The sequence below is a fragment of the Sander vitreus genome, chromosome 3, assembly GCF_031162955.1.
Source record: "Sander vitreus isolate 19-12246 chromosome 3, sanVit1, whole genome shotgun sequence".
Lineage (NCBI taxonomy): Eukaryota > Metazoa > Chordata > Actinopteri > Perciformes > Percidae > Sander > Sander vitreus.
The window spans coordinates 22,660,673-22,674,779 of record NC_135857.1 but is presented as its reverse complement, the minus strand read 5'-3'; the positions used below and the strand labels follow the sequence as shown (position 1 = coordinate 22,674,779).

At 40.3% G+C, this 14,107-nt stretch overlaps 1 protein-coding gene across 2 annotated transcripts in view; it reads left to right on the top strand.

Annotated features, from left to right (window-relative positions):
- The first annotated feature begins 4,143 nt into the window (after positions 1–4,143).
- gramd1bb (GRAM domain containing 1Bb) overlaps positions 4,144–14,107 on the top strand; it is a 91,800-nt gene continuing 81,836 nt past the window's right edge. For both annotated transcript variants that reach the window (XM_078246561.1, XM_078246562.1), the window contains exons 1-2: positions 4,144–4,553; positions 11,697–11,786. In XM_078246561.1, coding sequence (XP_078102687.1) covers positions 4,144–4,553; positions 11,697–11,786 — 500 coding nt within the window. The remainder of the gene's footprint in view (positions 4,554–11,696; positions 11,787–14,107) is intronic.

Genomic DNA, 14,107 nt, shown 5'->3' with positions numbered 1-14,107 from the left:
CATAAAAACCATAGCAGAAACAACACTCTTTAACTGAATCCTCAGCCATGCCCATATGCTCACTGCTCAGCCATGACATCACCTGCTCGGCTAAGTTGAGCCCTGCGATGCCAAAGTATGACCTGAGGCTAGTAGAAGGTGTGAAACTGTAACAGGAAACATCTTGTCCATAATTAATGCATGATGTCTCCCCACCTCCACACTCCGCCTTCAGGTCGGAGTGTGTGTGGTTATGTATGTGTGCATTTGCTTAGCTCTGCATTGCACATGTTTATTGGAACATAAACAGTGCCACGGTGGAACATGCATACATTATATTCACACGTCTCCTAATGAATACTAAACAATGAGTTCATCATAATTTATTAATGCAAGTGGAGTGGATAAATGGCTAATTTTTATCTATGATTTGTCTGTTCTATCTTAAGCAAGGACATCATTAGTAATGACCCAGTTGCATCTTTTTATTAGAAAAATACATCATTGTAAAAACATAGTAAGGTTGGCTTCTTATAGCGTTTTCATTTTGTTAAATACTTGGATTGGTAAAGCTTGTCTAACAGTTGTCTTATTGATCTATTTTTTATTCACAAAAAGCAGTGTACAAAATGTTGAGCCATTTGTAATTATAGCAGAAAACGAAGATTGTGTGAAGAAGTAACCTACTGTATATGGTAGAATGTCTAGTTTAGACCTGAAATGTAACCTTATAATTACCTTTTGTAATTTAAAATTGTTGAAATATGTTTTGTTCCTGCATTGAGCACAATATAAACAACAAATCCCTCGCTTAAGTAAGAATTTTAAAAGGTTTTATTTCACCAAGAATGGGGAATTTGCACACTGAAGTGCACAGTGCTCCTGTCTTTTAGCACTGACCTTTAAATAGTCCAATTGCTTTGAGTCAAATATTTGCGAATGAATTTGTGCTGGCTGAAATCCAAAGGGAACCCTACATATTTGGCTGGCTATCTCTATTACACAGATAGCAATGTTTGAATTCACATAGTGCCTCAAAATGAGTGGTAAAATAAAGAATGATCTGCCCCTCATAGCTAATTCTAGTTCAGTACTTGGTATTTACTGGGAAAAATATAGGGCCATCTCCAAATGACTCTTTTTTTACAAAGTTATTGAAAAAGTTATCCATTATTAGCTAAGCAGTCTGAGTCATGCTTCTTTCAGTATCTCCATTGACATTTTGATAGCTGCAGATTGAGGTCAGTGCTCAGTGTTGGTGCTTGTTGACCTACATGCAGCCTTTGACAAAACCGATCAGGCTACACTGATGAACAAACTGATGCAGCGTGTTGGTGTTACATGTTTTGAATGGTTAACATCCTGCTTTTCAAAATGGAATTTTCTTTTTGTGTACTTGGAGAGGAAAAAAAGAAAGAAAATTGCATGCTTTTAGAATGACTTATGGTGTCTCTCTTAAGTCCTATTCTGCATTTATGTTCTAACTAAAGGGCACAATATTTGTTGAAACATTACATTGCTTTGCTTAGGATAGTTTTATATGTCTGTTGATGTCAATCATAGGTTACTCACTCACACTCAAAATGTATTTCTTCTGAAAACAGATATTGATAAACGTTATTCTTGTCTGTATTATATTTCAGCAGTCCTTAAAATCTATTTTTAATGCCCAAAGTTTCAGGATGCAAAATATGAGTTTTATAATCACTTTAGCTGCTTGGCTGTTCCTTTAAAAACCCTCTGCCAGAAACTCTGGAGTTATTTTTTTTTGTCTCGGCCTTATAGTATCGGTGGTGCAGTCGTCAAATCCCACTTCTATTAAGTCTCTTGGATCAACTGTAAGATCAGGCCTATTCTCACTTGTCCCATTTAAGAAAAGGCTTTTCTTGGGCTTTTCCTGAGGGTCGCCAGTTCAAGTCCCAGTACAGACCAAAGTACAGAGTGTGGATTGGTAGCTGGAGAGATGCCAGTTCATTTCCTGGGCACTGCCAGGTGCTCTTGAGCAAGGCACCGTACGCCCCCAACCGCTCAGGGCGCTGGTCCAGCACTGGCAGCCCACTCACTCTGACAGCTCTCCATTTGTGCATGAATAGGTCCTGAGCATGTGTGTGTGTATTTCAGGCCTGTGTGTAGGGATTTCTAACAAAACGGAGTGTAAATTGTAATTTCCCCACTGGGGATCAATAAACAGTATAAATTAAATTATATAAATTATTCTTGCTAAACCTTTTGGCTAGATTTTAAAACTTACCTTAAATAAGCTGTATATAGACATTTTTCATTCAATGGTTTAATGTATTAATTAATGTATATTTTTTTATTATTATTAGTAGTAGTAGTAGTAGTAGCAGCGAGTGGTACTATTAGGTTGTATAATATTTCTGTGCAAACAGTGCATGCTCTCTCTTCTATCTCAGTAGGCACATACCCGTTACCCCTGCTATTTGTTTCTCACCTCATAGATGACCAGTTGAGAAAGCCATATGTGTAGAGCAATAATTATAGTGATTCTAACAGCATAGCTTAGGAGAAGAACGGAGACGGTGGTGTTTACTATTGACTTTGTTTTTCCCACTCAACTCTGACTGCTTCCTTTGTGATGGTTTTCCCTCGATTTATTTTATTTTTCTTCTGTTTGCTTGGCAGTTGCACCTGCAAAACTGACAGGACTGTGGTGTACTCTTATCATGGATGCCCTTTAACCTATAAAGCAGTCGGCCACCACTTAGATATCTATTGTGTACAGAGGCTGTGATCTACAGAGGTTGTCTGTTATTGCTGATTTTGTTTGTGGAAACTGACATAATGTTTAAAGGAACACGCTGACTTATTGGGACTTAAGCTTATTCACCGTAACCCCCAGAGTTAGATAAGTCCATACATACCCTCATCATCTCGGTGCACATTGTAGCTCTTTCCGACGGCTCCACCGGTAGCTTAGCCTAGCACGGATCCTAGCAGTAGGCCAGTTGGAACCAATTACCTTCAGGTCTGTGATACACTTATGGAAGTTATTAGGGAAGAAAGGTGTTAGGGATTGATATACTTGGGCTGGTGCATGGTGGTGAGTAGGCACTGTATGTTGAGTAGATCAGAATTTGATAAAGTGTGAGTGTGTTTGTGCATCTAATCACAAGTGCTGCATGTTTCCTGTGACTAGTCATCATGGTATCTGACTGTGTGTGTTCCTGTACACTATGCCTGCCTTTTTAAATTATGTGCCTGCGTGTGTGTGTTTGTGTATGTGTTTAGTGTGGCTGCTTATCTTGGTCATCATCACCCTCAGCCTTGCAGTCCTATCACCTCCCTCTAACCTGTAGGCATTAACTGCGTGAAGACGGCGACACACTGGGGCACAAGACGGACCTCACCCTCCAGCATGGGCGCAGTCCGGACTGACAGTGACGTCCTCTGCTGCAGCAACTTTAAAATGAGCACAAAGTGACAACAAATAACCTCCCAGCCTTTACATAATATCAGCATCAATATTCAAAGGCTAACAGTTGGTGCCTTACTCTTTAGCATTACAGTAGCAACAGCAGCTGAGGTAACCGCTTTGGCAGCTTCGACAGTAGCACAGCGTGTGTGTGTGTGTGTGTGTGTGTGTGTGTGTGTGTGTGTGTGTGTGTGTGTGTGTGTGTGTGTGTGTGTGTAAGTTGGCCTGCCAGTACCTGGGGAGGATCAGCAAAGGAGTTGTGTTACACTCCCTGACAGACCTTATACATGTTTCATCTGCTGCTCTCAGGACAGAAGCCTCCTTTGTTATCTAATCCAGCCCTCTCCTCTCCAGCCTGAGTTTACTGCCACAAGACCGCTCTTCAGTCTGTCAGCCAGCCACCGAGCTAATACATATCAACCAACAGCTGAGGAGCAGCGGAAGGACTTAGTCGGGCCCAAGATATCTGCTATCAGGACTTCTCAGCCAGTCTTTCAATCCATTGGCTGGCACGCGGAGAGGGCTTTAAAATAAACAAGCAGAGCTGAGGGGTCTGTGTGAGGTCCACCAAAAATTGTCACGGATCTAAAAGGTGCCTCATCTGTTCAGCACTAAACCTCAACTTTTTAATTAACAAGCTGCAGAATTGTAGCATTTGCAGTTCTTTTAACCAAGGATCTCAAAAAAAGTAGGTGTTGTATTTGCACTTTAGAAAGCTAGTAAGGACCATGAGTGACGCTCTTAGGCCCCCTTCACTCCAGGTGAGCGTCCCAAACGATGCTCCAGCATACTCAGACGGAGGAGCCAACACAGTGTCGGATGGCTCTGTGCGATCCAGCTTCTCAACCCCGACGCTCCGACGCAAGCGCTTTAAGATGCGGCGCATGAGGAACGTGCCCAGCGAGAGGGAGCTTGAAAGGGGGCGGCTAACCAGCGGCCACCTCACAGCCCGATCCAGCTCCGGCTCCAAGGAGTACCTCCAGCTGCCTTCCATTGAGATCACGCCATCCAGCGATGAAGATGCCACCTCTTCCTGGTCGCGCTGCTCCACGCCCAGTGCCTCTCCACGACGCAAGCGTTTTCTGTTGAGGAAGTGGCTGAAGGTCCGACAGAAGAAGGAGCAAGGCAGTGAGAGCAGGTTGGTATGGGCCCTCTCTACTCACGTCTCCTCATTCCCCTCTTCTCCCCACATCTTACCTAATTTCTCCATGCTGCTTCAAGGCTACCTGCACTAATGTGTTGTATCAATCACTGAAAGAGGGTAAAGTTGCTGGAACATTTAGACTTCTGTGTAGCTTGAGGTCTTTTTTCATCTTTCAGAGTTTGATGCTTGATGAACAGCATGCCATTTAATGTCCACTCAGCATAAAACAAGGTAGTTACCGTGTTTATTTTGTTAGGTGCTTTTCTACGTATTCTTGCGTTCAATCTGAAGCAAAACATAACTTTTTATCAAATATGTGAAAGTAGCACCACAAAGAGAAACAAAATGTCATCCCTTCTGTGTTAATGTATATGGATGGATTAAAGTTATCCTGAGTCTTCTCCCTTTGTTCTTTTAGTAGCATACATTCTACTGCATCTTTTTTCGCTTTGTGGTATAGTAGCATGTTTTTTTGTTTTTGAAATGATCGCTTCGAACTTCACTGGAAAACAACCTACTTGCAAAAAAACCCCCAAAATGACAAATGACACCAGCTTAAGTAAGTAAATGTAGATCTTGTCCTGACATTTATAGGCCAGCTAATTAGTTTTTTTAAATTAAAGCGGGCTTCATCCTTGTGTTTTGATTGTTGGGTTCTACTCTTTTGTTTACATATGGATCAGGGAATATGAGATCAACCCATGTGAGCCTTGTGAAGGTTAGAGGGCACAACTTAGGTTGAGGTTACGCTTACAAGAAATGTAAAGTCCATACATTTGAGCTGCTAAAATGATAATGGCAAAGATTGTTACACTCCAAGAATTGACCCAGCAGAATGCAGACACATGGTCACTAACGTTAACAGACGTCTTACTCCTGGGATCATAAATATACACACTTGATGCTGTGTTTAAAACAAAGGGCTCAGGTGATACTGTAGGGTCATCTAAAACTAAAGGTTGGTGCGACAGCAGTACAAGAGGAAAGGTTAAAGGGTTTACAAAATCAATCGGTTTCATCTTATCGGATACATGGTTTTGAGACATGCTGACACCTGAGATACAGTATTTGATGGTAGCACTAGAGGAAAGGGCATAGAGTCCAGAAAATCAATCGACCCCTTCAAAGTTAAAGTATTTTAGCAATTTCAATAAAATGACCTTCCTAATTTAAACATGTTAAATGAGCGTGTTGAAGGGTTGTAGTTAAAAACGCAATACAAAGGTATTCAGAATAAGTATGCAACATTTTCAGTTGAGTGTTACTAAAATCAGGGAAAGACGCAATGTGTACTTGTATCTGGATATACTATACCATAAACTCAAGCTGTCCATCAGTCCCTACAAATTAAGAAAATATATACAAAGATTGCAAACTATCTCAATCGACTTTATTTGTGGTTCTATGAATTAACTTATGTGGAGGACTCACAAAGAGAATCTAATGAGTACGCCAAAAGAACTCAGTTCTGGTATGACATTAAAACTTTTTTTATTTTTTTAAGTAACTATATTTTTGAGCGGTTTGTGTTTTGGAATGAGTTAAGTCATGATTTTTATTTTACCTGAGAGTTTGGAGCAGTCCCTGGTGCCATAAGATAATGCACTGAGCTGAGAGCCGTCACTGTGTAGTTATGGTAAAATTGAGTCAACCAGAACCATTTGTTTTCCATTCTTCCTTCTGCTTGCTTCATTGTACTCAAATTAGTCATGGGATAATTCGTTGGACGTGACCTACTTTTATCATTTTTGGGACATAATGTCATCTTTTCACAATGTATTAACAAGTGCAGTTCTTTGAATTAAAACATGGAATGGCTGGTAGTTATTTCTTTGCTGTCTTTGATGTATCCTAAGAGTTATTACTGGTGACAGATGGCAGGACAGGAACAACTTCATTACTCACTCCATCAATGTGTTATCTTTGTCTGAGTGGAAGACATCAACTCTCCAGAGGCATGATTGCATAACCCCGACAACCTTACTGTGTGTGAAATGTGTCATTATCCAGCGCACCATCAGTATAGCCCGGCTCCCCCTCAGGGTGTAATGTGGACTGTTCTAACAAGCGTTCCTCAGCTTAACGCCATGCTGTGGCATTAAGACGACATGGCTCCTCCTCAATCTGCTACTTATTACTAGCTGCATGTAGTATATAAAAAATCTATAGGCTTAAAGCAGTTTGGGAGTGACATGAATAATCCAGATCTTAATGTTTATCTTAACTCAATTATTGATATAGGTTTGTCATGTTCAGGAAACAGTGTGCTGTACCCTGTATTCTCATAGATATTTTCAATCAAGTCAGCACTGTTGCCCACATTAATTTATTATTGCTGCATTGAGGGCAGTTTTTTGACAGCCAAATATATAATTGAAGCAGCTTGCTACATGCATGCACATTGACTCTGGTTTTCCAGCCAGAGTATGGAGCATGGTTGGCTGTGAACATGCTGTAAGTTAACAGGAAGATGCTCTGATAAGATTCAGCTCCTTGTTCTAAAATGAGCTGCACCTGCAGCAATGCAAGGTAAGGCAAGTTTATTTGTACAGCACCTCAACAGCAATTCAAAGTACCTACCATAATACAAAATGCTAAATAAGCTAAAATGATATGAAACAGAATGAACAGGAAAATAAGAAATATTGTGCAGCTGCGGACTACATTACCAGACCAATAAATGAAAGGAAAAAACACTGAACAAATAGTACTGCAGGCAATCAATCAAATATCAAAAACACTAGTAGTAATATAATATGTGTGTGAAAAAGTGAAAAAGTAAACCAAAAAAGGATGCCCTTTAGACGTGCATGGATACACGTGCAGTTTTAGTCATTGCTGTTGTCGTTCTAGCCTTTGAAGGGGTTCTCGCCTCTGATTTTCCACTCCGTGCGTGTGTGTGTGTGTGTGTGTGATTGTGCGTCTAGGAACAGTGGAAGTTTGCAGACAGAGTGGAATCTGCTGTTCTGTAGGCTGATAACAGCAGGGCTATTTTGAGGAGGTGGTGCAGTATCTTTCACCAGGCTTCACTGCTTCCATTTCGTCAAAGCATTTAAATATTTCAGACACAACCTCACAAAGTGTCTAATGAAAACAAGAAACCAGATGAGTTACTGTTATCCATTTGAATAAATGTTAATAGGTCCACAAGCTCATCAAGTTGCTTCATCACAGCAGCAGAAGAGGAGGAAAATGTACTTGAATAACTTGTTAGTTCATCTTTTTTTTTTTTTTAGCAATTAAACTTTTATGTTGGTCATAAAGTGAATGAAAAATTCCGTGCAATTGTTTGTTCTCTAAGTATTGTCATTAGGGGTGGTACGGTTCATGAAAAAACATCCGAACCGCTCGGTTCACGTCTCGGTTCGGAGCATGTGTGTGTCCCACGGTTCGTCAGTACACTGTTAATGTGCACTAACCACTTACTGCCGTAGCGCCCACTTTCAACACCTATGTTAAAACACTTACTGGAAACGACGAGGGGGATGAGCGTGACGAACGCAACACGCGGCAGCTGATTGGACGAACGCGTCACGTGGTTCTTGCTGCTCCTGAATTTCAAAACAGACTCTAGTGTGGAGTGCTGCAGGTCACGTCACATGCAGAAATGTCAAGTGGGAGAGATAAGGAAGGCTGCCCGGAGTTGGAGGATGCGCCAGCGTCGTATATAGTCTGGTGTGTGGGAACATTTTGGATTTCATGTTATCTATGATGACAGCAGAAATAAAACAATAGATAGAACTGCCACTATGTGCATGTATTGTGCAACATGCATTCAATATGCAAATTTTAGCTATATATCATATGCTGAAGTATATTTCTGGAGTGTTAAAGATTAAAAGAAAAAATAACAAGAACCGTACAGAACCGAAAACCGTGAGCCGTACCACCCCTAATTGTCATGGATCAGAGCGAGTGACGAGGTCCATCACCTTAAAAATTTGCATTGCATCAAGTAAGGTAACTCTTAACAATGTTACTGCTTCTGATTGCATGTCGACAGTAAATATAATACCTTCTTACAACTTGTAAACTATGTTTACACCAATGACTCACAAATGTTAACAATGTGGCTAAGATAATGAGATGCTTAAAAATATACAAATATGATTCAGATTTGGATCATACTTGATCTAAAATAAATTGTTTGAATGCTGTGAGCACAGACCAGCTGTGTTGTGCATTCTATATTGTGAACAAAGATCCCAAATAATGCATCAGCACAGGCATTTAGCATTTCATGCTGTTTTACTGTATACTGTAGCTTAGGGGTATTTAATGTTTTTTAAGCCAAGGACCCCCTAACTGAAAGAGAGATGGAGCAGGGACCCCCTACTACATGTTTTATAAAATGAAGTTGCACATTAAATTGAGCCTACAATAAAACCTAAAGCCGTTACACATGCTGTACCTTGTTTGCATAGAATACTAAGCTATTCAAAGCCTAATAATTGTTGGCATGATTTTATAAATTATGTTTTAATTAGGGGTGGTACGGTTCACAAAATCCACGGTTCGGTTCGTATCACAGTTTTAGGGTCACGGTTTTCGGTTCTGTACAGTTCTTGTTATTTTTTCTTTTAATCTTTAACACTCCAGAAATACACTTCAGCATATGATATATAGCTAAAATTAGCATATTGAATGCATGTTGCACAATACATGCACACAGTGGCAGTTCTATCTATTGTTTTATTTCCGCTGTCATCATAGATAACATGAAATCCAAAATGTTCCCACAAACCAGACTATATACGACGCTGGCGCATCCTCCAACTCCGGGCAGCCTTCCTTACCTCTCCCACTTACCATTTCTGCATGTGACGTGACCTGCAGCACTCCACACTCCACACTCCACCTGAGGAGTGGTCGGCTCGGCGCCTCTCAAAATCTGACGAAAATCTTTTAAACTGACCTTTGTCGATCCAAAAAACAGACAGATTCAGCAACTGTATGGCCTATTTCTCGCTTAAAATGTTTTCAGAATTACTTTTCGGCAAACTGTTCGTCAAATATGAGATCGTATTCAGAACGAGACGCCATTAGAGTCTGTTTTGAAATTCGGGAGCAGCAAGAACCACGTGACGCGTTCGTCCAATCAGCTGCCACGTGTTGTGTTCATGTTGCTCATCCCCCTTGTCGTTTCCAGCAAGTGTTTTAACATAGGTGTTGAAAGTGGGCACTACGGCAGTAAGTGGTTAGTGCACATTAACAGTGTACTGACGAACCGTGCGACACACACACGCTCCGAACCGAGACAAGCGAACCGAGCAGCTCGGATGTTTTTTCATGAACCGTACCACCCCTAGTTTTAATGTTAAACATTCATGTTGCACACATCTGTGGATGGCCTTAGTGACTACCTTGACGATAGGCCAGTAAGCTGTGGGGATTTATATTTGCTAATAATATACTGGATTCATATTAAGACTTTAAATTTTGAAAAAGCTTTCAAAAATTAACAATAATTTGGAGGCCCCCCTGCATTGACTCTGAGGACCCCCTAGGGGTCCCGGACCTCCTGTTGAAGATCCCTTCTGTAGATGGTTTGCAACGGCTTGCAACTCTGTCTATAAAATTGACTTTTGTATTTTGTTACACCTCTTTGCTGTTATGTTGAAAGCGCATATTCCATCAATTGTGTATGAGTAATGAATAATTCAGTGGGGCCCATGCCATGTAAACTTTCTGTCCTCTTAATTTCAAAAGAAAATGCACAGAAGGGAAAGGATACATACTGTATATAAACACTTGCATAAAGCCGAACAAACACATCTGCATTCACGGCACGTACCGTATGTCGCCCCTCTGAGAGAACAGCTTGCAGAAACACTATACCTGCTGCAGACGAGACATGAGCTGAGACATGAGGGAGTTGAGCTCAAGTGATATTCCACACACAAAAAGGTTTCACGTTATGTAGGCTATGTGGTAATAAAAGGTGTCAATTTTTGAATGAATCCACTGATCTTGGCTTTGTACTGTCAATATACAGCGTCAGTTTAATGTATAGACATACCAACTGCTCAAATGCATAAATGGTACTGTACTGTATGCCACACTTGAATGCATCTTTTCAACCTTAATGTAGCTTTTCAAAGACTATTTAAAGCTGACTTTTACTTAACGACGCTCACTTTTGAAAAGCTCTGCCAATGTGATGAGGTCATATGTTTTTGATGTTATCCAGTTTAACTGAGTAAAGATAAATAAATATTGAGATGATTATTTCACTTCTTTTGAGAAAAATAACGCATTAAGACTCAATACAAGGTTAAATCATTGGGTAATGGCTACTTAAGTTTAAAAACTATGTTCAGGGTGCATCTACAGCATACGAAAAGTCTCAACTATCAAAATATGCTTTCTCATACATTCCAGGTTCTCCTTCAGCCTTTTGTAGAGCATTGCTCCTGTTGGAATTAGATTAGGGCACCCCGCAGAGTTAGTGTGAATTAATGAAAACCTTTCCCAACAGAACGGTTTTATTCTTAAATGTCAAAGTGTGGACCGAATGACAGCAGAATCTTATAATAGGGAAGTCAGTCAAAAATCTCTAACTACTCGTGCTTTTTATTCTCTCTCTTTAACTCTTACTTATTATCAGGAGCCTTATCTTGTTCATAGCCTATGTCATATAGCTCCCTCTAGTGTTATCATTTGGTATGTGCAGCCATAGGACAGGAGTCTTATCCAGACAGACCAAGTTGCCATATACAGGTATATTTGACGCTTAATTTGCAGGAGCTTGGACAGCTGATGTTGGATCCAGCAGAAAGCGATGCAGAAGCGACAGACACTGATATTTTTACCCTGCAGGGGCCTAGATAATGTAGTGAAAAAAAAGCTGAAAATAAATGTAATATCAAAGATAAACTGTCAAGTTTATACAATAGGGTCTATTTATGCCATGCCTTTTCTTCATGTTTTTCGCCTTGTGTTTCTTGTTTGCAGGGGCAAATATACCATGGTAGTTTTCATAGTAACTAATAACCTTGATTCATGAGATTACTTACAATAACCTTTTCTTAAATAACACTAGATGAAATGGATATACACCATCAAATTTCAGTTTAATATAAGCATGCTGTGTGTGAATGATTGACAGACTCACTTCTCTTTCATGTGACATTGCAGCAGCCAGCAGAGCAGCCAGCAAAGCAGCCAGCAAAGCAGCCATGAAGATGACAACACTCGCTTCTTGACTCCATTTATCCGAGAGGAGAGGTGAGCAATATGTGTGTGTTGGCGTGTATGTGTGTGTATGTGTTGCCTCTGGATGGGCCTCAATATTATAAGAGATTTCCCCAATTATAATGAAATTTTAGCTTAAATCAAAATCGGAGGACTAAATCCAGGACACATTTTACTATGGCCATTCAGTAAACTGAATGCTGGCGATATACAGTATAAGTTGAAACTGTTGAATCATTCTTGTTTTTGCAGTATAGCTGCATTATATTATAATTTAAGGGCAAATCAGGGCACAGACAGTACGGTTGTGACTATTTTGTCTACCAGGTCACTTGCAGATTCATGCTGCTGGGATGAATAATCAACTCAAAATGTCAATGTATTACCTCATCTATGGTCACAGCAGTCTATCTTTTGAATGCATTCTCCACTAGGGGGCTCTTCCTTCATACTGGTGCACAAAGGCACTGCTACATAACTTGTTTCTGTCTGTTTCATTGTGGCTTTTTAATTTATCTACTTTTTCTCCTTCAGAATACAAATTCAAGCCTTGAACTAGCTAAAATAATTCTTCTTGGAAGAGACTTAAACTGTGCAAATGGAGTAATGTCAGTGACATTAACGAGAAGACCATAGAGGGTGTTTGTGCACTTGACTCGCGCAAAAAGGCCTTTTTTGTCCTTTTTCCGGGTATCTGCCTTTTTAAAAGTCATGCAATAGTAGCCATGTGTAACTTTGACTACAGTAATTGGTGTCTCTACTTTCCCATAGCTCAGTTTCAGCTGAGAGACAGGCAGTATCATTAGCTCTGTATCACCTTAGAATATGCTGCGGTTGTCACAGGAGCACAAGTGACAGGCCACATTAAATCAGTTATTGAACCTGGTGTGTAGGTGTGTGTACCTGTCGGTTTTAAGCGTGTGTGTGTGTGTGTGTGTGTGTGGGTACCTGGTGGCGTGGGGTGTGATATGCAGTCTCATATTTTATACCTGAAGTAAAGCCTTGCAGCCAGGAGGAAATTGGTGAGTGATTTCTTACCTGTTAGGAGATTAGGAAGTATGTGTCAGGAAAGTACTGTAGACCTATCTGCATTACTGAACTTTTTATATCGTCTTTTTGGCCTGAAATACAGTTATGACACACAGCATGAAGAGTAGAGTAGTGAAAGGTACACTGCACTGATGCAGGGGTCTTTGATCTTGCTTGTCGTGCAACCTATTTTTCAGGGTTGGTGGTCAATGATTAGTTTCTGTCTTTTGGGTTTGTTTTCTAGCAAGATGGTTGTTTAGCAGCTAACATAAGGGTCCCAGATGTCAGATTTCACCCACAGCACCTAAATACAGTTAAATTATTATTTTATTTCAATTTTTTATAGTTTTTTATCATTACACATACAGAACAGAGAAACACAAATTGAACAAGAACAAAAACCCTCTCCCACCCTCTGCGGTCTCGAGGAAAACAAAACAAATAAACAAACAGAAAGCACACCTTGCCTAGTCACTCTCCTCTAGTTCTTGTGGCGCTGAGGTCATTAGGTCTGATACTTGTGCTGCTGTGTTTTTCCATAGGTTGATAGTCGATGATCTGGCCTTGTTAATCCTTGCTGTAGAATGCTCAAACATAATTATGTCTAGAAAATATGCCAACCACTGTTTTATACAAAGTGAGTGGGGGGGGGAGCCAGCGTTGAGCTATCATTTTCTTGGTTGCAGTTGAGCTGGCTAGCCAGATCTTCCTCTGTCTCTCAAGCAGGTGTAATTTAGAGTCGTCATTAAGTAACAAAACCATTGTACCTGCTGCCATTCTACTTTTTAATTCTATAAAGAACCATAGATAACTTGATTTATTATTTATGTTTTTAAAATTGCCTGCATGGTTGGCAAATCTCTGCATTGTGTGTATGATTGTGTGTGTTTTTATTATACTATCTGCTGCATAACAAATTGCCCCACTGGGGGACAAATAAAGTAACTTGACTTGACATCCTATCACATCAGATATTATCGATGTTGTTTGATATCTGATGTGATAGGATGTCAAGTCAAGTTACTTTATTTGTCCCCCATTATTTGTCTGTATATTCCAGAACTCATGCACCTGTTCGCACTCCCAGACCATATGCAGGAAAGTTCCAGTTTGTTCAGGTTGACAGAACGTACAATAAGGAGTTGGAATGACTTTAGAGACTTATCTCTTCTGAGGAGTCCAATATGTCTTATGACATATTTTGAAGTGGATCTGCTGGTGATTTGGGTTCTTGGAACAGTGGAACATGTTGTCCCAAACTGTCTCCTAATTAATTGCGTTCCCTTCAGGGCTGAGCTCTTGCTCCCATTTCCCCACTATTGGGA